Below are 23878 nucleotides of genomic sequence, written 5' to 3'. Positions count from 1 at the left end.
GAGATGGAGGAGGAGGAGGAGGAGGAGATGGAGATGGAGGAGGAGGGAGATGGAGGAGGAGGAGGAGATGGAGATGGAGATGGAGGAGGAGGAGGAGGAGATGGAGATGGAGATGGAGGAGGAGGGGAGGAGGAGATGGAGATGGAGGAGGAGATGGAGATGGAGGAGGAGGAGGAGATGGGGGAGATGGGGAGGAGGAGGAGATGGAGAATGGAGATGGAGATGGAGATGGAGGAGGAGGAGGAGGAGGATGGAGGAGGAGGAGGAGATGGAGATGGAGGAGATGGAGATGGAGGAGGAGGAGGAGGAGATGGAGATGGAGGAGGAGATGGAGAAGGAGGAGATGGAGATGGAGTGGAGGAGGAGGAGATGGAGATGGAGGAGGAGATGGAGATGGAGGAGGAGGAGGATGGAGATGAGGAGATGGAGGATGGAGGAGGAGATGGAGATGGAGGAGGAGTGGAGGAGGAGGAGGAGATGGAGGAGGAGGAGGAGATGGAGATGGAGGAGGAGGAGATGGAGGAGGAGGAGATGATGGAGGAGGAGGAGATGATGGAGGAGGAGGAGGAGATGGAGGAGGAGGAGGAGATGATGGAGGAGGGAGGAGATGGAGGAGGAGGAGATGATGGAGGAGGAGGAGGAGGAGATGATGGAGGAGGAGGAGGAGGAGATGATGGAGGAGGAGGAGGAGGAGATGATGGAGGAGGAGGAGGAGGAGATGGAGATGGAGGAGGAGATGGAGATGGAGGAGGAGATGGAGATGGAGGAGGAGATGATGGAGGAGGAGGAGGAGGAGGAGATGATGGAGGAGGAGGAGGAGATGATGGAGGAGGAGGAGGAGATGGAGATGGAGATGGAGGAGGAGGAGGAGGAGATGGAGATGGAGATGGAGGAGGAGGAGGAGGAGATGGAGATGGAGATGGAGGAGGAGATGGAGATGGAGGAGGAGGAGGAGATGGAGATGGAGGAGGAGGAGATGGAGAATGGAGATGGAGGAGATGGAGATGGAGATGGAGATGGAGATGGAGATGGAGATGGAGGAGGAGGAGATGGAGAATGGAGATGGAGGAGATGGAGATGGAGGAGATGGAGATGGAGATGGAGATGGAGATGGAGATGGAGGAGGAGGAGGAGATGGAGGAGGTGGAGATGGAGGAGGAGGAGGAGGAGATGGAGATGGAGGAGGAGATGGAGAAGGAGGAGATGGAGATGGAGGAGGAGGAGGAGATGGAGATTGAGGAGATGGAGATGGAGGAGGAGATGGAGATGGAGATGGAGATGGAGGAGGAGGAGATGGAGATGGAGGAGGAGGAGGAGGAGATGGAGATGGAGGAGGAGGAGATGGAGATGGAGGAGGAGGAGGAGATGGAGATGGAGGAGATGGAGATGGAGGAGGAGGAGGAGAAGGAGGAGATGGAGATGGAGGAGGAGGAGGAGATGGAGATGGAGGAGATGGAGGAGGAGGAGGAGATGGAGATGGAGGAGATGGAGATGGAGGAGGAGGAGGAGATGGAGATGGAGGAGATGGAGATGGAGGAGGAGGAGGAGATGGAGATGGAGGAGGAGGAGGGAGATGGAGATGGAGGAGATGGAGATGGAGGAGGAGGAGGAGAAGGAGGAGATGGAGATGGAGGAGGAGGAGGAGATGGAGATGGAGGAGATGGAGGAGGAGGAGGAGATGGAGGAGGAGGAGGAGATGGAGATGGAGGAGGAGGAGATGATGGAGGAGGAGGAGGAGGAGATGATGGAGGAGGAGGAGGAGGAGATGATGGAGGAGGAGGAGGAGGAGATGATGGAGGAGGAGGAGGAGATGATGGAGGAGGAGGAGGAGGAGATGGAGATGGAGGAGGAGGAGGAGATGATGGAGGAGGAGGAGGAGATGATGGAGGAGGAGGAGGAGATGATGGAGGAGGAGGAGGAGATGATGGAGGAGGAGGAGGAGATGATGGAGGAGGAGGAGGAGATGATGGAGGAGGAGGAGGAGATGGAGGAGATGGAGATGGAGGAGGAGGAGGAGGAGGAGATGGAGGAGGAGGAGGAGGAGGAGAGAGGAGGAGGAGGAGGAGGAGGAGGAGGAGATGGAGATGGAGGAGGAGGAGGAGGAGGAGGAGGAGGAGATGGAGATGGAGATGGAGGAGGAGGAGGAGATGGAGATGGAGGAGGAGGAGGAGATGGAGGAGGAGGAGGAGATGGAGATGGAGGAGGAGGAGGAGGAGGAGATGGAGATGGAGATGGAGGAGGAGGAGGAGGAGATGGAGATGGAGATGGAGGAGGGAGATGGAGGAGGAGATGGAGAATGGAGATGGAGGAGATGGAGATGGAGATGGAGATGGAGATGGAGATGGAGGAGGAGGAGGAGGAGATGGAGGAGGAGGAGGAGATGGAGATGGAGGAGATGGAGATGGAGGAGGAGGAGGAGGAGATGGAGATGGAGGAGGAGATGGAGATGGAGGAGGAGATGGAGATGGAGGAGGAGGAGGAGATGGAGATTGAGGAGATGGAGATGGAGGAGGAGATGGAGATGGAGATGGAGATGGAGGAGGAGGAGATGGAGATGGAGGAGGAGGAGATGGAGGAGGAGGAGATGGAGGAGGAGGAGGAGGAGATGGAGATGGAGGAGGAGGAGATGGAGATGGAGGAGGAGGAGATGGAGATGGAGGAGATGGAGATGGAGGAGGAGGAGGAGATGGAGATGGAGGAGGAGGAGGAGATGGAGATGGAGGAGATGGAGATGGAGATGGAGGAGGAGGAGGAGAAGGAGGAGATGGAGATGGAGGAGGAGGAGGAGATGGAGATGGAGGAGATGGAGGAGGAGGAGGAGATGGAGATGGAGGAGGAGGAGATGGAGATGGAGATGGAGGAGGAGGAGATGGAGATGGAGATGGAGGAGGAGGAGATGGAGATGGAGGAGATGATGGAGGAGGAGGAGATGGAGGAGATGGAGATGGAGGAGGAGGAGATGGAGATGGAGGAGATGATGGAGGAGGAGGAGATGGAGGAGATGGAGATGGAGGAGGAGGAGATGGAGAAGGAGGAGGAGGAGGAGGAGGAGATGGAGATGGAGGAGGAGGAGATGGAGGAGGAGGAGATGGAGATGGAGGAGGAGGAGGAGGAGGAGATGGAGATGGAGGAGGAGATGGGAGGAGGAGATGGAGGAGGAGGAGATGGAGATGGAGGAGATGGAGATGGAGGAGATGGAGATGGAGGAGGAGGAGGAGATGGAGATGGAGGAGGAGGAGGAGATGGAGATGGAGGAGGAGGAGATGGAGGAGGAGGAGGAGATGGAGATGGAGGAGGAGGAGGAGGAGATGGAGATGGAGGAGGAGATGGAGATGGAGATGGAGATGGAGGAGGAGAGATGGAGATGGAGATGGAGGAGGAGGAGGAGATGGAGGAGGAGGAGATGGAGATGGAGATGGAGGAGGAGATGGAGATGGAGATGGAGATGGAGGAGGAGATGGAGATGGAGATGGAGGAGGAGGAGGAGATGGAGATGGAGGAGGAGATGGAGATGGAGATGGAGGAGGAGGAGGAGATGGAGATGGAGATGGAGGAGGAGATGGAGATGGAGGAGGAGATGGAGATGGAGGAGGAGATGGAGATGGAGGAGGAGGAGATGGAGATGGAGGAGGAGATGGAGATGGAGATGGAGATGGAGATGGAGATGGAGATGGAGATGGAGATGGAGGAGGAGGAGGAGGAGGAATTGCGGCCAGAACCACGCCGACCCCTTTGTCTTCCTCTATAGGATCTATAGAGAGGATTTTGTTGTTGCTGCTGCTGAGGTTGACGGAAGGGACGAAAGGATGACCTTCCAAAACCCCTATACTTTTTGAAGCCAAACCCTTTTGACTGAGTCTGCAAACCTAAAGACTTCGCAGTAGCTCTGCTATCTTTGAATCTTTGCAAGGCGGAATCCGCTTTTTCTCCAAAAAGCTTTTCCCCATCAAAGGGTAAGTCAACCAGAGTGGCCTGAACATCCGTAGAATAACCAGAAGAGCGGAGCCAAGCCTGCCTTCTAGTGGCTATGGAAGAACCCATAACTCTGGCCACAGAATCAGCCGTATCTAGGCCTGACTGAATAACTTGCCTGACTGAATAACTTGCCTAGATGCAGCTTGAGTGTCAGAAACAACCTCCATAAAAGAACCCTTCTCCTCATCAGGCAATTTGGGAGCTAACTGTTTCAGAGAGTCCATCAATACATGAATGTAGCAGCCCAACAAGCAAGTGGTATTTGTTGACTTAAGCGCCATACTAGCAGATGAGAAGACCTTTTAATTGACTGCCCAATCTTCTTTGAGTCCCTGTCAGCTGGCGCTTGTGGAAAAGCCCCCGAAGATTGTTTTGAGCAGGATGCCTGCACTACAAGACTCTCTGGAGAAGGATGAGAGGAAAGGAAGCTCGGATCCCCCGGAGCCACTCTATATCTTCTCGCCACAGTCCTGGAAACAGCAGGTGAAGAAAGTGGCTTGCGCCAAACGTCCATAATAGGATCTAAGATAGCCTCATTAAAAGGCAACAGAGGTTCAACAATACAGGAAGGCGAATGAAGGACCTCAGTCAATAAGTTCGGCTTATATTCCGCAGAAGGCAACTGTAAGTCCAACAGCTCCGCAGCCTTCTTAATTACCAAATGGTGAGGTGGAGAAGATCTGGAAGAAGAAAGTTCCCACTCAGGAGTGGTGTCCAATCCACTTGCCTCCTGAATACCTTCAAATTCATCCGTGGAGTCACTCAATTCACCTTCCTCCACTTCATTTGCTCGACATTGTTCTTCCTCTATAAGCCTCTGAGCCTCTCTTCGAGAGCGGATCCGAGGACAAGGCGTCGGCGGCACCGTACGCGGAGTTGGTTGCGCCGAAGAAGTCGGCGGCGTCACACGCAGTGCAGCTGGAGTCAGCGTCGAGGGAGGCTCCGACGAAGGCACGCGATCCAGACGAGGCCGGGAGGAATGCTCTCCTGACGGGGCCTGGAAATGCCATGACGGCGCCATCGGCAAGAAGGGCATAAAAGGTGCCTGAGCGTAGTGTTGTGGCACGCCCAAACTGAACGCCATTGGACCCACAGGACCTGAAGGTGCACCGGATGGGAAGGCTGCTCTCTGGAAAACACCATACAGAGCATTCAAAAAAGGCGTTGGATCCGCACCCGGAGTCGGGAAATGCGGGTATGGATTCGAACCTGAGGAGTAGCTGGAGCCGGAGCCGACAGATCCTCTACTGGATCCACAGGTTCACCTTCAGGCACAGGAGAGAGTTCAGTAACCTGATCAGGCTCGGTGTCCGAAGCTGGAGAATCCACCGGCGCCGGAGACTGCGCCGGAGATATCTTTGGTGAAAGAGACTGCTCCGGAGAAACACGAGGAGAAGGGGAAGGCGAAGGAGAACCAAGTCCTTACGTCGAGGCGAAGGCGACCTCGAAGCCCTACTCTTCGTCGATCGGCACAGAGAGTCATGCTTCCTCTTCTTCTTGTGTCTTCTCGACTTCGACGAGTGCGAAGTCGACGACTCCGGCTTCGACTGGTCTCGTTTTCGACCTCTGTCCTCCTTCGCTTTGGCCATGAACAGCTGTGCTTCTCTTTCTTTTAGTGCCTTAGAATTCACTTTCCTGCAGCAGGAATAGTCTTCCACGTCGTGATCCAATGAAAGACACCATAAGCAGTCTTCATGGGGGTCAGTGATGACCCCCACATTCCCTACACGGCTTGAAACCTGACTTCCTCGACGAAGACATGAGTACTACAGAAACACTAACCCACAAGGAGACTACAAAGTAACTCTACAATCAAGGAGAGTGCTGGAAAACCGTTACGCGGATTTCCAGCACTCTCGACGGCACGGAAAAACGGGAACTGACGTCATCACGCCGACGTGGCTCTCTTATAGCTCCGGTGACGTCATACGGAGTCGCGAGCGGAGCCGAGGAATTATGACGTCCACGTCGGCGTGGAGAGCTGGGGAAAAAAAGTCAGTGGAATGCTGGCGCAGGGGATATTCACAAGGTGAGGAATCCACTGGCAGATGTATCCATCAGAACTGCCAGGCCAGAGAACATTTAGGTTTGAATCTTTCTTTTTTGTGTGTTTTTCTCCAAGGAGTGGGGTGAATTGAGCCTGGAAAGAATTTTGAGATGCATTGATTAGTTGGCACCCTGCCCTACTGAAGGGGTGGAAGTTATTTTTAATGATTCTGGCTGGAGGTCTCATACTGATAACTTGGTTTTAGGTTTTTGATGATCCTGAATAGATTATCTTCAGCGATTAAACCAAATTCAGTTCATTATGTGCATTTTGTGAAAGTCCATATATTAGCAGTTTATCTGCTGTATGTGGGTGGCACTGAAATCCTCAATGAACTGATTTTGCTAGGGAAGATTTATTGACGCTCTTCAAAATTAGAGTTTGTACTGTTTAAGGTGTGAGACATGAATTCATGGTTTTTAGCTGTTTGGAATAGTTCTTTTGGTTTGTTTAGAGAGCTGTAAATTTTGTCTTAGGAATATAGGGAGTGTTGAACTGGGGAACTAGAAGTAACACAAATGAAAATGCACAGGTTTCTTTTTCTCCCCCACACACCATCCCCTCCTCGCTCTGTTTCCATCCATCCTTTTTTACTCCTTTTCCCACTATGATCTTTCTTTCCACCTATTTCTCTTGCTCTCTTGAACCTCCCTATGCTTGCAGTAAATAACCTCAGAAAGCTACGGAAAGTGAGAATGGCACCATCCTCTACCATGGGCTTTCAAAATCTGTCTCAAATGGCTGCAGCTCACTGGAGAAATCTCGGATTAATAAAAGGCTAGTCCAGAGTACTGGGCCTTGAGGGGATAATATCTTGGTCGCATTTTTTCCATGGCAACCTTTAATAATGACAGGGATTTCTGAGTTTTGTCAGAGGTCTATTTTCTTTTGAGTTTCCAGGGATACTGTTTTTTTAAATGTCCATATGAGCACCATGGATTGTCAACACTGGGCAAAGATGTTCTTGGGTTAAGAGGTGCTATGTTTTCCTTAGCTTGCTTGATGGCCTCGGCGTATTGCAAAAACAGTGACTTGACACTGTTGCCACTTGGGAGGTTCATTACATCTATTATATTAGCAAAGATGTTATCAGTGACAGGATTAAAGGGGGATCTAGACATTGGTTCTGCAGTGTGCTGAGAAGTTTTACATACTCCAGAGATATGGATGGAGTGATCAGATCAATCAATCAGCCAGTGCGAGGTTGGAAGATCGGAGGTTTCTTTTGGGTACGTGGAAGTTGATTCTGTCAGGGAGGTATTTGGGTCCATTGTTGTGTAGGCATTTGTAGGCGTGAGTGAGGATTTTGAAAGTGACTCTTTTCTCCACGGGGAGCCAATGAAGACTTCGTAGGTGTTGACTGACGTGTTCTTGTCGTGGGATGCCGAGCACGAGTCTGGCGGCGGTGTTCTGTATTGTCTGGAGTTTGCGGAGTAGGGACTTGTTGATGCCGGCGTAGAGTGCATTTCCATAGCCCAGTCTGCTGGTGATGAGTGCGTGACGGTCTTCCTTGACTCAGGGGGATCCACTTGAAGGTCTTGCGGAGGGTGTTGAAGCAGCTGGAGGTGACTGTGTTGACCTGTCGGTTCATGGGGAGTGATGAGTTGAGTACGATGCCAAGGTTCTTGGCGTGGTCTGAGGGGGTAGGTGGGCTTCCGAGGGCGGTCGGCCACCAGGTGCTGTCCCATGTAGAAGGGGTGGTACCGAGGACTTCTGTCTTCAAGCAGCTGCCCCCGCCCCGAGTGGATGGTTTTTATGGTCGAGGCGGTGTCTTCGGCCGTGATTGGTGTCCAGTTGGAGATGGTGGGCTGGCTGGTGTTTCTGGGGGGCTGTCTGTGGTGCCTGGTGGATGGTCGATGAAGTTGTCAGAGGTTTTTGATCTTGAGGTGGAAATAGGTTTCAAGCTTGTCGCAGAGGTCTTGGGTGGGATGGGGTGATGTTTGTGGCTTTGCTGCGTGTGTTGGTGAATTCTTGAATGACACTGAAAAGTTCCTTGGAGTTGGTGGAGTAGACCAGGATTTTGTTGTGGATTAAGTTCCTCTTGGTGGCTCTGATCTGGTTGTGGTAGTCCGTCATGGCGTCCTTGTAGGTGGTGTGGTTTTCGGTTATCTTGGTGTTTCTCCAGTTCTTCTCAGGGCATCTGCAGGTGCGTCTGGCTTCTTGGAGAGCGGTGGTGAACCAGGCGGCTTTCCTGGGGCGTTGCGTAGCAGGGCGAGCTCGTCTGCGCAGTTGGAGATCCAGGTGTGGAGTTCTCTAGCTGCGTTGTTTGCGTTGGGTGCCCAGGTGTGGTGGTCTCGGGTGAGGGTGGAGTTAAGCTGCTCGTCGGTAACCTTGCTCCAGTTCCTTCGTGGTGGGCGTGGGGCTGGTTTGGGTGCCTTGGGTTTGTTGATGGCGAAGTGTACGAAGTGGTGGTCGGTCCATGGCGGCTGCATTGTGTGGCTGAATTGGATGCGGTTTCCTGCTGCGAAGATGGGGTCGAGGGTGTGTCCTACTCTGTGGGTTGGTGTGTTGACGAGTTGTTTAAGTCTGATGCTGGCGAGGTTGGTTCCATTGGTTTAAGGCCGGCTGCTAGGAAATTTTCATTAAGGACGAGGTCAGCTATCCTGCAGTTGTAACAAGCTGTGATTATCGAGACGATTTTGCAAAGAGCGGAAAGCATCCCCTTTTAGCCCCCAGTTTAGGTGAACGTCTCCTAGCTAGAGATTTGTCTTGTATAGTGTTTGCTGTTCTGTGATACAGTCTGTGAATTCACTGAGAAAGTCTTTGGTTTTCCATGGTAGCTTGTAAAGGGTATGACGATAAGTGATTCCATTTAGGGAAGGTTCTAAGTTAGTTTTAAGGTTTCAAAATAAGTGTGCATAGGTGTTGTGCAGAGAGAGTATTTTGGTGTAATACAGCTACGCTCTCTCCAGAGACTTAATCCTGGCCTGCATGGACAACTAGGGGATTGTAGGTGGTCAATCAGGCCTTAGGACTGACTTTTCAGCCATATTTCGGTGAGGAATAAGAAATCTAGATTGATTTTAATGATTTTATTAGTGATGAATACATGGTGTGCATTTCTGGAAGTTGTAGTGTGTGGCTCTCCTTAGAGCAGGAAAAGGCAGCTTCTTTTATCTCCCGAGGTTCAACCTACCTGATCATTCCATGCAGAAATGCAATACAGGCTCTCATCTTCATCCAGTAGGTGGAGTGTCTGACTGAGAAAACTGTAAGGAAATAAAAGCCAATGTATCTTCAATTACTTGTTTTCAATAACGAGTGGGCATACAATAAATCCCTGCTAAACAATCAAAACTGTCCTACTTGGATGAAAGGCAAAATAAGAAATAGAGGGCACTAGAGACGAGATTCGTGGAAATTACTCTCCTGTCAAATATGTGTGTGGGCCGATACCACAGAGGATATGAAAGAGCAACAAATACTGCCAAGCCACAAAATTGCAGCTCTTTTTGAAGTGACAAAAGCCAGAGTGAAGGCAAGACAGTCAAGAGATGGTTAGTTGCTCTGTGTACCTGTGTGTGTGCTACAAGAAGGAGAATGATAAAAAACAAAATGTAGATGCATACAAACTTCACAATCACATCTCCAGTTGCACTTACCTCGTCATTAACATACCAACCTATTTTTATTCCAGACTCAGCCTGTGCCCGTTTTACGCCTAATTATCCTTAATCAGTCAGTCCAGGTCTTGGGTGATGCATGTGTGTGCACTAATCAGGTTGGATGCCTTCATTATGTAGCCTTACGGCTAGAGCGGTCGACCTTGGACCTGGGGAACCGGGTTCGAGTCTCAGCAACGACGCTCAACATCCTGTGATTCTGGGCAAATCACTTAATCTCCCCTTGCCTAACAAAAATTAATGTGTCCTTCTGCAACTAAACTGGTGCTATGTAAAGCGCTCTGATACCCGATGTCTCTGGTCTAGTTCGCGCTATATAAAACAAGGGGTCCATATTTAGACCACTATCATTGGTGAGTTGCAGCTTTAATCTCTATAGTACAGGGAGTTTAAGAATATTCTGGCATACCAATGCCATTTATAGCGCTGCAGCACTGCAAAGCATTTGGATGCATCTGAAACAGTTTGCTAAATTTTATACCCAAAGCTTTCCAACGCTACCTGCGAGCTGGGCTGAATTGTTCCGAGGAGCACTGCAAGTTTACAGTGCTTTGCTCGCTGTGAGACTGTAGAACAAGAAACCATACGAAAACCAGTTTTGACCTCACTGCCCACGGACGATGCCTATGTTTTGGCTTGCTTCCTTGTGTTACCATTCAGCAAGGAGCTTGCATAGTAGTTTGGGCACCATGGTTCTTTTTTGGGCAGTTAGATTTTTTTTCTGTTTAGTCCCACAGTAATGACAAAGCGAACAAACAAATTGATGTCCCTCACCCGGAGGAACTGCTAGTGGTTAACAAGGATTTCCGTGGTTCTCAGTGAGTCTACAGCATGCACTTATGTCTGTAAAGCACAGTAAGCTACTTTACACAAGCAGCCCCTCTGTAATGAGGCCTAAAAAGGCCTAAACCTGTCTGGGGTTGCGTGTGCTCTCGTTCAGTGGGAAATTGGCCAAGCAGTCGGAGATGGATTTTTACTTTTAGGACGAGGACAAGTCACAGTTGAATTTAGTTGATCCCTTTCTTTAGATCACAGTCAGCAGAAATGATGGAATGCATGGTAGCCAGATCAATTGCCACTGGTTAAGAATTCCATCTTCACCATCCACCACTTAAACCAACATTTGAACGCATTTAGGTGAAAAGAAGAAAATGAAGATAAATTGATTACAAAGAGGACCGAGAGTGCTGGTATGTTGTCAGAAACATAAAGCAACACATAGCTCACATAGCAACACATAGCTCTTCTTATCAGGCTTTGTTCCTGTTCTTTCACACCTAATAATCATAAATTACATTCCGACATCCAGCCTGAGAGTTCTACCAGATGGAGTCATCCAGTGCCTACTTGTCCAAAATACACACCCAACATGGTAATATCACATTTTATTCAGGACCTGTGTCCAAGTTTGAACTCCTCTCTTTACACATTCATATAACAATAAAGGGGGTCCTCAGCAGTCTAAAGACATTTGCATTACCAGATTTTAGACGTAATTATAAATGTATAAAAAAAAAAAAAAAAAAAAAAAAGATTCATAGGATGTCTTTAGTGTTGGCCAAGCTACTATTTCCATGCCATCTCATTCATATACTTCCCATTTGGGACCATTTTTAGGTCGAGCCTAGCGCAGCGGGCATGCGCTACTCTATGGGGAGGCCTCTTGGGATCACTCCAGACTCTCTCAAAACGTGTCCATGTGGTCTTTCAACTTCCACACATTCTACTGGCCTTTGCGTGTGGCTTTCAAAAATAAAAGTACGCAATTGGCCAAAGGCAGGCGCATGTCCTGCCTTTTCTCTAAAGGTTCCCTCCCACGGCCTTTGGGTCTTCGGAGCGAGCAGCGGCGTGCATTGTGCCAGCTGCATTCCTCCTGATTACGGCTCATGTTACAGCGCAGTCGCTTTTACTTTCGCGGCCGCTCTTGTTTTAGAGAAGTCGCCGTGTGGGGTCGAGGCGCGCCCCGGCACCTCCTCTCGCCCCCTTCTGGTTTCAGGGTTTTATTTGCTGCAATCTGCACCCTCATGGAAAGGCGAGTGACCCATTTCCGGACTGCCTCCTCCTGAGGATCGTGCCCCGCCTCACTCGATTTATAGTAAGAATTTCAAGAAGCTAAATCATTAAATTTAACATCGAAATGTGTGGCAGGAATCGAGGTGCCTGTACGATCAACAGTTTGAGAGTGTTTTGACTTTGTTTTAAGTTACTTTGTTGAGAGAGGTGGTGTCACCAAAGCAAGTCACTGCCTTTAAATGTTGTTTTATTTATATATTCTAATGTACTTAGCATCATCATGAGAAGCGTAACTCAGAGGTTTAATAGCAAGAGGCACGCAAGACTTTTCTAGTGCTTGGTTACAACAAACCCCGACTGAGGTTAATACACGGATAATTGGGAACTTTATAAGCAGGCACGTCTTTTACATGTATTTCTCTGTTCTGGTGTTTAAAATTTTATCGGATTCTCATGAATGGATTGCCGTCGGATGCAGCTGGCTTCCCAACAGGCATTTTTAACAAGAGATGGCCCATTTTAGACAGGTTACCCTGGGATGATTTGCTTAGAGCAGGTGGGCGTCCAACCTTTGTCGCTTCTTCCAGGGTTGGTGCCCGGGGCGTTAATGTTGTTATGGTGGACAGTACTTCATGTGTGACAAGGATTTATAGCGCATAGAATCTGTCATTGGTGTGGCCCGGTAGCGGGCTCTGTTTTTTGGAACGTACATTTGCGTACTTGTCTGTGGGTTTGTGTAATAGTTAGCAACGAACCGTGTCTAAGCACTGCAGCTTGCATGTGATGTCTGAGACGTTGGCAAGCCTGTCTGTTTTATTAACATTAACCCACTGTATCTGGAATAGAGACTGCGATGATGCATCCACGTATAGTGCATAGTTCTACCTTTGGCGGCACTGTAAATAACGGGCACTCATTCAATAATTCACCTTTCATCAACGCCAGAAGGATGAAAGGCAGAGCCGGCAGGAATCGAACTTACGGACTCCTCCTCAGATCTCTGCAGAGGGTGCGTTAACCCCCTGAGGCGTGCGGATGGCTGCAGAGATACCACAAGCCAGTGGTGCACGTGAGCTGCAGTGTTACCCAAAGCTTTGCCTTTTTCGGGGGCAGCCGTTTAATGGGAGAGGGCAGGGGCGCCTTGAGGTGACAGGGCACTTCAAGTTCTCCGTGGCTGACAGATTTGAATTCTACAAAGAATGGTCCTGGAGGGAGCTCTCAGTTTATCTCAAACCATCTGCTGTCCCTCCCCGTCCTGGGTCTCTCTCTCGGGCCTTTGAGTCCTGCTGGGGCCATTGTCAGACACTGTGGAGGCGATTTATGGCCAGTCCGGTCACCCTGAAACCATATCTAGAGTTTCTGAACACATTCCATGGTCCCTGCACCTCTGCAGACCTGCCAGGGCTGGGGAAGAGTTTGTCGCCTCACACGATCCGTCATCTTTTCAGAAACATCATGCTGGCTGCCTCAGAATCTCCACAGTTGCGCCAGACGGTCTCCGGCAGCCCCCTCACCCCTTCCCAGGACAGCACCTCAACCCTTCCAAGTCCCCACTACAGCGCCCCTTCCCTTGCAGCTAGCACTGGCTGACGTTGTCTCCCCCACCCCCAACCCCCATCGGGTCCCTGCGAGCACATTCGGTGGCTTTGACAGGTCGCATTACTTTTCCTAAAAAGCATGACGGCTCTCTCGTGGCGCAGATCGCGCATCGCACAGCAGATTGGATCGCACCTGGTGTCCCATCCCGGCATGAACCCAAACACTGTCCGCATCACTAAGGCCGGGCCCTACCCACGTGTGCCCTGCAAACAGAGAGCCTTTACAGCCCCTGGCACATTCTACACCCCGGTGCCACCCAGAACAAGGAACGCTACGTGTACCGGAGGCATCTGATCGGACGTTTCCAGGACAGATTTAAAATACATCCCCAAGCGACACGAACCGGCGTCAAAGACCACAAGGAGCATCTGCTGGTCTCTCTACAGCACAAATGGCCCAACCACAACTTCAACTCTCGGAGAGAGGATGTGGCATAATGGCCAGAGCTGCCGACCCTGGAACTGGGGAACCAGGTTTGCGTCTCGGCATCGGCTCAACATCCTGTGATTCTGGGCACAGCACTTAATCTCCCTGTGCCTACTAAAAATGAATGTGTACTTGTCTAATGTAACTGGTGGTCATATAAAGCGCTCTAATACCGTAGGGTCCAGTTTGCGCTATATAAAAACTGCAAAAAAAAGAAGAAAATCATAGGAGAGTATGTGGCCTTAGGACCAGAGCTGCAGATTTTAACTGGAGAAGCAGGTTGGAGTCTCGGCGATGGCTCAACATTTTGTGATTCTGAGCAAATCACTTAATTACTATGTACCTAAAACAATTGAATATATGTAATGGTGCTCATTTAAAACTTTCCAATACTTTCAGGTTGAGTTCGCCCATATTAAACAAAAACAAGCATTGGCATAGCCAATAGGTCTTGCCTTTGGAACCTTATAAGTGTTTAGCCATGCAACAGTTGATGTTGTTTCACCAAGGATATTGTGCTGCATGACTAAATACTTAGAAGGTCCCAAAAGTGAGACCTATTGGCTATGTCAATGATGAAGACGATGAGCAGTTCAGTCATGTGGGATCTCAGGAAATATACCGAAGACCAGATCGCCTTCCGCATGAGTGGAGAGCTTGGCGATTGAAAGGTTCTGGACGCGGGCATCAGATTGGGGAAGCAGGTGGTCCGCGCTAGAATTTCCGGGCTGGCTTCCCGGTCCTGACCCCCCCCACCATCATCGCGTGAACCAGGGGAGTAAATAAAGAGCAATTACGGATGGCGCAGAGCACCTTTCCCTAGCGTACGTGTTTAAAACAAGCGCACCGGAAGATCTCGGAAAGCACAGATTGGGCACCTCCCCCACCCCTCTAACAAACGAGCAGAACCAAAAACATGCCTGGATGAATGCACTGGTTAACCCACGAGCACAGCGATCGAGGTCACTTCTGAACCCACTATCTAAGGTTAGACAAAGTACCCAATATAAACACAAATAGGCTTTTTAGCTATGCACATACCACATGGATCAGGTGTAGGTGGGTATTGATCAAGTGGCAAATACTGGACCCCCAACCCTCGTCCCTATAACTGAGAACCACAGTACATGCCAAACGGTCTTCAGTCTATATACACTTGCCACATTGCAACACCTTCACCAATTGTAACCAATCACTGGGGCACATAAAGGTATGATTGACACCGAGGATATACTGTTTTTTCCATAATGTGATGACCAAGGAACAAGTAACAGACTCGTATCGGCAGAAATACATCAGTTGTCTCTACAAAATTCGCAAAATGGCTGAAATAACCATAAACAAAGATAAGGGACTTTACTCATGAACTGAAGTGAAAGAAACATAGGACTCCTCCAGAGCATTGGCTACTTGGAAATAAATAAAGGACCAAGCCCCACCTTCTTGACTAACAGAGAAAAAGGACCTCACTACAAGAGGACCCCTAATGGAAACAGAAAGAGGACTACAATGCAAATACAGATCTCAACAGTAAAATAGAGCGGCCATCTTGGACTAATAGATTCATAATGGATGAGCATCCAAAGAACTTAGTCAACAGCTTTATCCTCCAACCAAACATTTGATACGTGAGGGCACCGCACATCAGACCTAGCACCACCACTCCCCTATAGTGCAGCCCACCACATGCACACCCCCCTGGTAGCCCCCCTATTACAACCACTATCCCTTACTATGGAGCGCACTGGCAATCACACCTATTCTATTAACTACCCCCCAACCTTACAAAAAAGCAGCTAAAGGATTTAAACACAACACTCAAAAATCTCACCCGGAAACCCCAATCTCTGATCCCTACTATTCAATTAACAAAGGGATAATTACTACTGACATTATATTCTATACCAAGAGAAGAGCACAATGGAGAAAACCCATCTCGCTCTTTTTAAGTTCGCCAACATAAGGAAAACAGCGCACGGATACACACGATCTATCCTCCCATCCCCATTCTATAAATAATAATAATATCGAGTTTGTAGAGCGCACAGTAACGCCATCACGGCGTGTCCCCGCGCTAACACTAACCAAGAACTCAGCATAAGACCGACCGGATTAAGATGAGTAAAGATGAGTTTTGAGCAGGGACCTAAACCGCGTTTCGTTGCTCTTCAGTCTCATTGCACAGGGGAGTTTATTCCACTGTTTGGCTGCTTGGAGTGCAAATGAGCGTCCGCCCATTCTAGCCTTCTTAGTTCTAGGTACTTTCAGCAGTCCGGCGCCCTCTGATCGAAGGGACCTGGTAGGTTCATATCTGCTGATTAAGTCTCTGAGATATGTCGGTGATCTGTCCCAGACGATGCGGTGACAGAAGAGGAGACACTTGTAGCGCACCCGTTTCTTTACAGGTAACCAATGAAGCGCATCCAGTGCTTTTTTTGAGTTGGCTCTCCTGGGTCTTCTTAGCACCAGTCTGGCAGCGGAGTTTTGTATGACTTGTAGGCGACCTATGCTGCCTTCGGTGGACCCTAGGAACAAGACGTTACCATAGTCTAAACGCGAGGTTACTAGTGCCTGCGTTAGCGTTCTTCTGGCCGATAGAGGGAGGAGGTCTAACGTTTTGTTTAGAGTCTTTAGCACTCCAAAACATTTGCCTACAAGACGCCTAATGTGGCCATCATAAGAGAGAGCAGGGTTCATCCAGATCCCTAGATTCTTTGCCTCCTGACAAGGTATGGGGGTAGGACCCAGACAAGTAGGCCACCATTCATCCGACCAGTCTTCCCTTTTTCCCCCTACCACCAACACCTCCGTTTTAGAGCCATTGAGTTTTAAACAGTGGGCGTCCATCCATTCAGCTAGGGCCTGCATACATGCTTTGAAATTGTGGGGGGTGTTGGAGGTGTTTTGTGATAGGGAGATGAGCAGTTGGGTGTCGTCAGCGTACGACACCAACTCCACCCCATAGGACTGTACCACTTTTGCTAGTGAGGCCATATATAGATTAAAAAGAGTAGGGCTAAGAGCCGAGCCCTGAGGCACTCCCTGGTCTAGTGACACCTCCGCTGATCGGCATGTCCCTTGTTGTACTTGGAAACATCTTTCCGTCAGAAACGATTGCAGCCAGCCCAGCGCAGGACCAGCGACCCCGGCTTCTTGTAGACACCGTAGCAAGATGGAATGTGCTACGGTGTCAAATGCTGCGCTAAGGTCAAGCATAATCAAGGCCATAGTGTGACCTGCGTCTGCCCCTGCTCTTAAGGTCTCAGTAGCTCTAAGGAGGGCTGTCTCCGTGGAGTAGCCCGCCCTGAAACCTGATTGAGAAGGATGGAGTATATTCCATTTTTCCAGGTGTTCAGTGAGCTGAGCGTTGACCACCTTCTCAGCCACCTTGGCCACGTATGGCAGTAGGGAGATGGGTCTGAGGTTTTCCAGAACCTCCAGGCTTGTTGTTGGTTTTTTTCTAATAGGCAATACTATGGCCTTCTTCCATTCCATCGGTACCCGTTGAGTGGAAAAGGAGGTTTGTAGGACATGTCTAATGTGAGGTTCCAGGGCTGTTAGGCCCTCTGAAAATACCCAGGCCGGGGCCAGATCATTAGGGGAACCAGACTTCACACTTCGACAAATCTTTGTCAGTTTGTCATCTGTGGGGACGTTAAAAACAGCAGTAAAAAAAAGCAGCTACAATCACGATCCATCATAATGGGATCATCCTCATGCAAGCATCTGACCGCAACTTAAACCTACTAAACAATATCTTTCCGGGGGCGTGGCTTGGCAGCCAGACATGGTGGACGTGTGCTGAGTGAGCTCCGTCCAGCCCACCGATAATCCTGCATTTATCCTTCTTCCCCCGCATGCAGTGTCCCCCAGCAGCGGACAATATTCGGCAGTAGCGTCCCGAAGTTTGCCCCGAGGATCATCCGGAGGTCTGCGGTGCCTGGACGGAGGCGGGGGCGCGGTGCCCGGGAGCGGCCTGGCAGGAAGACTAGGAGCCGGGGAGCTGTCGTTGGTGCAGCCGGCGCTGGCCAATCGCCGCACGATGCTGCGGAGTCGCTCAGCCAACAGCAGAGGTCCGGGCGAGCCGGAGTGGGCGCCAGGGGTGGCCCTGTGACTCAGCAGCAGCCCGGGGGGGACAGACGTCGGCGAGGTCTCGGCGGTCAGCTCGGACCGCATGGGTAAGGAGCGGGCGGGGAGCTGGACCTGGGCCCTGTGACGGTGTGGGCGGCAGGCTCTGCGGGCGCTGGTCGTCCCGGCTTGCGGGTCCCGGTCTGAGGCGGCGCTTCCACCCCCCCCCCCTTAGCGGGCATCACCTCTCTTGTGCGGGGGTCCGGCGGAGCAGTCGGCCCGCAGGGGTGGGACGCCACGGGCCCTGCGGTGTCGAGCCTTGAGGTGTTGGGCCCCCCCTGTCTATCTCCCCCCCCCCCCCCCCCTCGGAACACTCAGCAGTGGGGGGCTCGGCGGTGCAATCGGACCACGGGGGGAGGGGGTGGGTGCTTTCTTCCGCTGCCCGGGGTGGAGTGGGGGCCGGCGTGCCCACCACATCGGCGGTTGGGCGGACCGCGGGGACTCGCCTGCAGCTTTGGTGACACCCTGGGCCTTCCGGCGACCGGGTAGGGGATCGGCGGCCAAGGCGGGCCGCGGGGTCAGGGATCGGTCCCCCCTCCACCCCCCCCCCCCTGCAGCACTGGGAGATACGGGACATAGGTGGCTCTGGACTCCTGCGTGGCCCTGGCGGGGGCGGCCTTGAAGGGACATTGAGACCCGTGGGTCTTGTGGATTGCACGTCGACGAGGGTCCTCTTTCTTGCTGGAAGGGAGTGGAGGGGACTTCGGCTGGGCCCCGGCGCTGCGTATGCGCCATATGGCGGAAACTGTCGGCAAGCCCCCCCACTATGATCACGGAGGCCGAGTGCTGGTAGTGGCTCCATAGCCATATTGAGGTGGGGGGCTGCTGGAGCGGAGGAGCCCCTGAGGAGCGGTAGGATAGGGGGGAGCGGAGGTGCTTACGGTGCGGCTCCCTTTCGGCAGTGCAGTCGGGCTGCGGGAGCGCGTGGTATCCGCGCCTGGGCCCAGTCTGACCCATCCTGGAGCGGCGTGGGGCCGCGGGCGCCGCCATGACGAGAGATAAAGGAGGGAGTGGATCGGGCAAGCAGGGCCCCATAGACAAATTCACGGGCCCGGGAGCGGGGGCACCCGGGGGACTCGGCTGGGGCCGTCCCGGACAATGCAGCCCTCCTGGCGGCCATCACCCAGTCCAGGGATATGCTGGACGCGAAGATAGGGGCGGTTGGGGCGGACGTTATGCTGTTAAGGCAGGACCTGCGCTCGGCGGTGACCCGCATCACCGAGGCTGAATCCCGGATCTCCGGGGTGGAAGACGACGTTACTACGTTGAAGCAGAGGGTCGCCAAACTGGAAACTGTTCAGAAGGGGCTTGCACTTCGCGTGGAAGATGCGGAAGGACGGGCACGACGCAACAACCTCCGCTTTGTTGGCTTTCCCCGAGGGCAGCGAGGCAGGCAGCACAGAACGTTTTTTGACACAGTGGCTTGAGAGCTGGCTTCCCCCTGAGGCCATGTCCCGATGCTTTGGGGTGGAGCGGGCCCACAGAGCGCTAGTGCAGAAGCCACCGGTGGGGGCTCATCCGCGGCCCATCATAACCAAGTTATTGAATTACCTCGACATGGGGGACTCCCTGCACTACAACAATGCTCGCATCCTGATATTTCCGGACTACACAAGGCTGGTACAGCAGCAGCGCCAATCATTCACCGCGGCGAAGGCCCGCCTGCGGGAACTCAAACTTCCATATGCCCTGCTGTACCCGGCGCGTCTCCGGGTGGTGTTCCGCTCCCGCACCCATTTCTTTGACACCCCAGAGGAAGTGTTTCGATGGACAGACGAGACGGTGCGGGTGAGGCCTCATTCCCCGCCGGGTGGGGAGTCTGACTCGTTATCGAGCGGGAAGGCGAGGCGGGGCCCTCAGGGGCTGCACCAGAAACGCAACCGGCGATCTCGGTCCCGGAGGCGCTCCCGATCCGGTGGTGCTGCTTCCCGGGGGATCCGGTACCGGGGAGCCAGGCTCCTGAATCCTAATATAGAATGTGGATGGGGCGCTGTGGAGCTGTCGTGACTGTCTGCATGCGGGGAGACATGCTATGGGTGGGTCTCCCAGCCATGACAATGGGGATGGGGGACTTCCGTTATGGATATGGGCTGTGAGTTGGGGATCCATTGGTCGGGGCGGGCTACATTCCACTGTTGGGGATGGGGTCCAGTCTCGCCGCGACAGATACTTCATGGTTCTTTGAGGTATGGGGTGGGGGGTTTGTTGGGGAGGGGATGTTTTAGTTTTCAGATTGCACTTGCGGTAGATGCTAGTACCCTGCCATTGCATCGTCGCGCTTCCCAATCCGCTGGGCTGAGGTCCATGTTCTACCACGACAGGCATGCCACTGGATAGCCACCTACAGCCGGGAAATCTCTGGATTATTAGTTGGAATGTGAGGGGGGCCCTGGATAAAATCAAGCGTGGGGCGCTGCTTCAGCAGGCGAAAAGGGCGGGGCGGATGTTGTGCTGCTCCAGGAAACGCATCTCCTTGGAACAAAGGCTCTATGCTTGCAGAGGTATGGTTTTCGGCATGTCTTCCATGCGGGCTTCACACGGGGCTTGAGAGGGGTGGCGATCCTCATACACCGTAGGGTACCATATACACACATACGACAGTGGGGCGATCCACAAGGGCGGTACCTGTCTATGCGCCCCCTCCGTTGCAGTGGAACCTGGTTGAGAAGCTGCTCACCCTGCGGGCAGACTTGCTGGATGGAATGTCTGTAGTGGGAGGGGACTGGAACGATGTGATGGACATGGCCAAGGACAGATCTCGAACAGGGGGTAACCCCGGGACTGGCGACCCACGAAACTACGCTCGCTGGTCATGGGAATGGACTGGATAGACGTGTGGCGGCGAAAACATGGCGATCAGCGGGGCTATACATACCTCTCGGCGGTGCACCACTCGCTGTCCCAGATCGACTACCTCTTTGTCCCACGGGCGGAGGTGGATAGGGTGGTGGCGGCGGACATATTGCCTCGTGGCCTGTCGGATCACTCTCCGATATCCATTGAGATATGTATCGGTAGGGGTAGGCCACAGTTTCGCTGGCGCTTATCCACATGGAACCTGCAGAATGCAGAATATGGGGCCCACATGAGCGAGGCACTTGCTCGGTATTTGTTGGATAATGAGGGATCGGTAGCTAGTGCCGCGAGCCTGTGGGAGGCTATGAAGCCTACCCTACGGGGAGTCGATATATCTTGGTGTGCGGCGGCCCGAAGAAAGCGTAGGGAGGCACTGGTTCAGGCGGAGGCGACAGTGGAGGAACTCTAGCGTCGGTGCCGTGGGGACAGGAGGGAGCTCAATGTGCGGCAATTGTTGTATGCGCCGCAGACATCGGCTGCCCTGTTGCTTGACGAGGCGAAGCAACTCTGGCTGGCGACGTGCAGCCGAGTGTATCAATGGGGAGACAAGTCTAGTAAAATGTTGCACCGTCTGTCAGGGCACCTTCCAGGCTCAGGAATTGCCGGGCATTCGGGACTCGGCAGGACGGCCGATTACGGATCCCCCGGCTTTGGCCGCGAACTTTGCTGCCTACTATGCAGGCCTCTACGCCCCGCGGGAATGCTTACCAGGTGCCACTATAGAGCAGTTTCTCGCGGACCTACCTCCAATTGGGGTGTCCGACGAGGTGAGGGACCAGTTGGAGGCCCCCTTGACTGACGAGGAGCTGGGGGTGGCGCTGGGGGAGCTCAACCCGGGCAAGGCCCCGGGACCGAACGGGTTTCCGTGCGAATTCTTCCGCCGGTATCGCGCGCAAGTGGTCCCGTATTATTGGGCGGTGGTCGAGGAGGCCAGAGATAGGGGGGCGCTCACGGCAGACTGGAGACACGCGGAAATTGTGGTTTTCCATAAGCCTGGCCGACCCCCGGACCAACACGCCTCCTATCGCCCCATATCCCTTTTAAATGTGGAGGCCAAAATATTGGCAAAAGCATTGGTGAACCGTCTCTTGCCACATATCACATCCTTAGTGCATCCGGACCAGGCGGGATTCATGCCTCAGCGGGCAACCAGACATAACATACGGAGGGCGCAAGTGGCAGTAGCGACCGTACAAAAGACGGGACAGCCGGCGGACTTGCTGCTGGCGGACATGGATAGAGCGTTTGACTCCCTCAGCTGGGTTTATCTCTTTGCATTGCTCCGCAGACTTAATCTGGGTCCCCGGTTTCTTTCTTACATAACGCTCCTTTACACGGACCTCACGGCGGCGGTGCGAGTAGCGGGGGCGATCTCTCCTACTTTCCCCTTGGGACGCGGAACGAGGCAGGGATGCCCTTTGTCCCCATATCTTTTCGCTCTTGCTATGGAGCCGCTGGCTAGGTGGATACGCATGGACGCGCAGGTTCTGGGGTTTGAATGGGCCACGTGCCTGTCCGATCGGATTGCGCTATATGCAGACAATGTCCTCCTTTTTCTTACGGATGTGGACAGGACTGGGCCACGACTCCTGCGCATTATGCAGGTTTTCGGGGAAACGTCGGGCTTGTACATGAACCCTCGCAAGTCCACCTTGTGGGCACTGGGCGAGAGCACGAAAATGGGGGCGTGGGCCTCTTCAGTTCAGTCGGCGGTGGGGGGACTGAAATATTTGGGGGTGTTCTTGACAGATGTGCCAGCGGTCTCCTGGGAGCGGAATGTGGCCCCAGTATGGGAGCGCGTCCGCTCCAATATCAAAATCTGGTCTCGTATGCCCTTGACTCTGTATGGGCGATCGGCAATATTTAAAATGGTGGCGCTCCCTCGACTCCTATATCAGCTACAGAACCACCCGTACAAAATTCAGCCCGGTTGGTTCAGACAGGTGAATTCGGTGCTAGGGCAATTCCTGTGGGAGGGGGGTAAGGTGCGCGTGGCTATACGGACGTGCTTCCTGTCCACCTACTGTGGAGGGCTGGCAACCTCGGATATTCTGTCATATTATCAAGCTTCACATCTTCTAGTCCTTAACGAATGGTGGTACGGGGACAGGGGAGACCCAGCATATGCACTGAAACGGCAGCTTCTGGGACGCCACACGCTGCATACACTCCTCTACTCGGCGTCCCTGAGGGGTGCGCTGCCCCCGGTCACACAGGTAGTGTTTCAAATCTGGAGGCAGGCCTTGCGCCGTATGGGATGGTGGCAGACCTTGACTCGGGAGACTCCCCTGTGGCACAATGGGCGTTTACCCCACTTGGCGGCCCTACAAGGGTTTAAGGGATGGGATGACATTGGCATCTCCACGCTGGGAGACGTAATGAGAAAGACGACACTCAAATCTTTCCATGAGCTACAGCAGGAATTCCATATGCCACGTGAGCAATTTTTTCGATATCTCCAGCTCAGGCACGCCCTGTCGCCCGCACTGGTGGGACTGGAATCGCTTTCTGACTTCAGCCCATTGGAGGCGAAAGTCTTCATGGGGGATCTGCCAGATAAATAAATTTCCAGGATCTATCAATCCCTGGTTACACACAGCTCCCCCACACTGAGCAAACTTCGGGGGGACTGGGAGGCAGATGTGGGTGCTCTGGAGGAAGAGGATTGGAGGGAGGCGCTGGCCGCCCCGCAAGGTGCTGCCATAGCCATGAGGCTCCGGTTGGTTCAATTTAAATACCTGCACCGGGTGTACTTCACGAGGGTGCGGCTGTGGCGGGCGGGGCTGATTGCATCCCCGGAGTGCCTGAGGTGTGGCAGGGAAGAGGGCACATTCTTTCACACTATCTGGCAGTGCGCTTCCCTTGATCGATTCTAGAGGGGAGTGTTGGCGTGCCTCTCGGAAGTACTGGGGTGGGAGCTCCCCCGCTCGCCGCGGCTGGCTCTACTCCATGTCATGGAGGATATAGGGGGTAATGTATACAAACGTCATCTCTTGTTGCTGGGACTCACTCTGGCCAAGCGGGATATTGCAAGGGAGTGGAAGGCGGCACGAGCCCCCTCCATGTTGAGATGGAAGAACGGCCTGGACTTCTGTATGGGGCTGGAGCGGCCCGTTTGAGGCCAGGGGGTGCCCACGCAAAAACTTTAAGATCTGGAAACGATGGCCAGATTACCGTGGAATTGGGCTAGAACCTCCCGCAGAGAGGGAGA

At 52.7% G+C, this 23878-nt stretch overlaps 1 protein-coding gene across 1 annotated transcript in view; it reads right to left on the bottom strand.

Annotated features, from left to right (window-relative positions):
- The window catches only part of POMGNT1 (protein O-linked mannose N-acetylglucosaminyltransferase 1 (beta 1,2-)), a 344012-nt gene that overhangs the window by 108771 nt on the left and 211363 nt on the right, over positions 1 to 23878 (bottom strand). The window contains exon 14 of the mRNA XM_085602754.1: positions 9159 to 9231. Within this exon, the coding sequence (XP_085458880.1) occupies positions 9159 to 9231 (73 nt within the window). The remainder of the gene's footprint in view (positions 1 to 9158; positions 9232 to 23878) is intronic.

Source organism: Triturus cristatus, chromosome 4_2 (genome assembly GCF_964204655.1).
Source record: "Triturus cristatus chromosome 4_2, aTriCri1.1, whole genome shotgun sequence".
NCBI lineage: Eukaryota > Metazoa > Chordata > Amphibia > Caudata > Salamandridae > Triturus > Triturus cristatus.
This window is presented reverse-complemented; position numbering and strand designations above follow the sequence as displayed.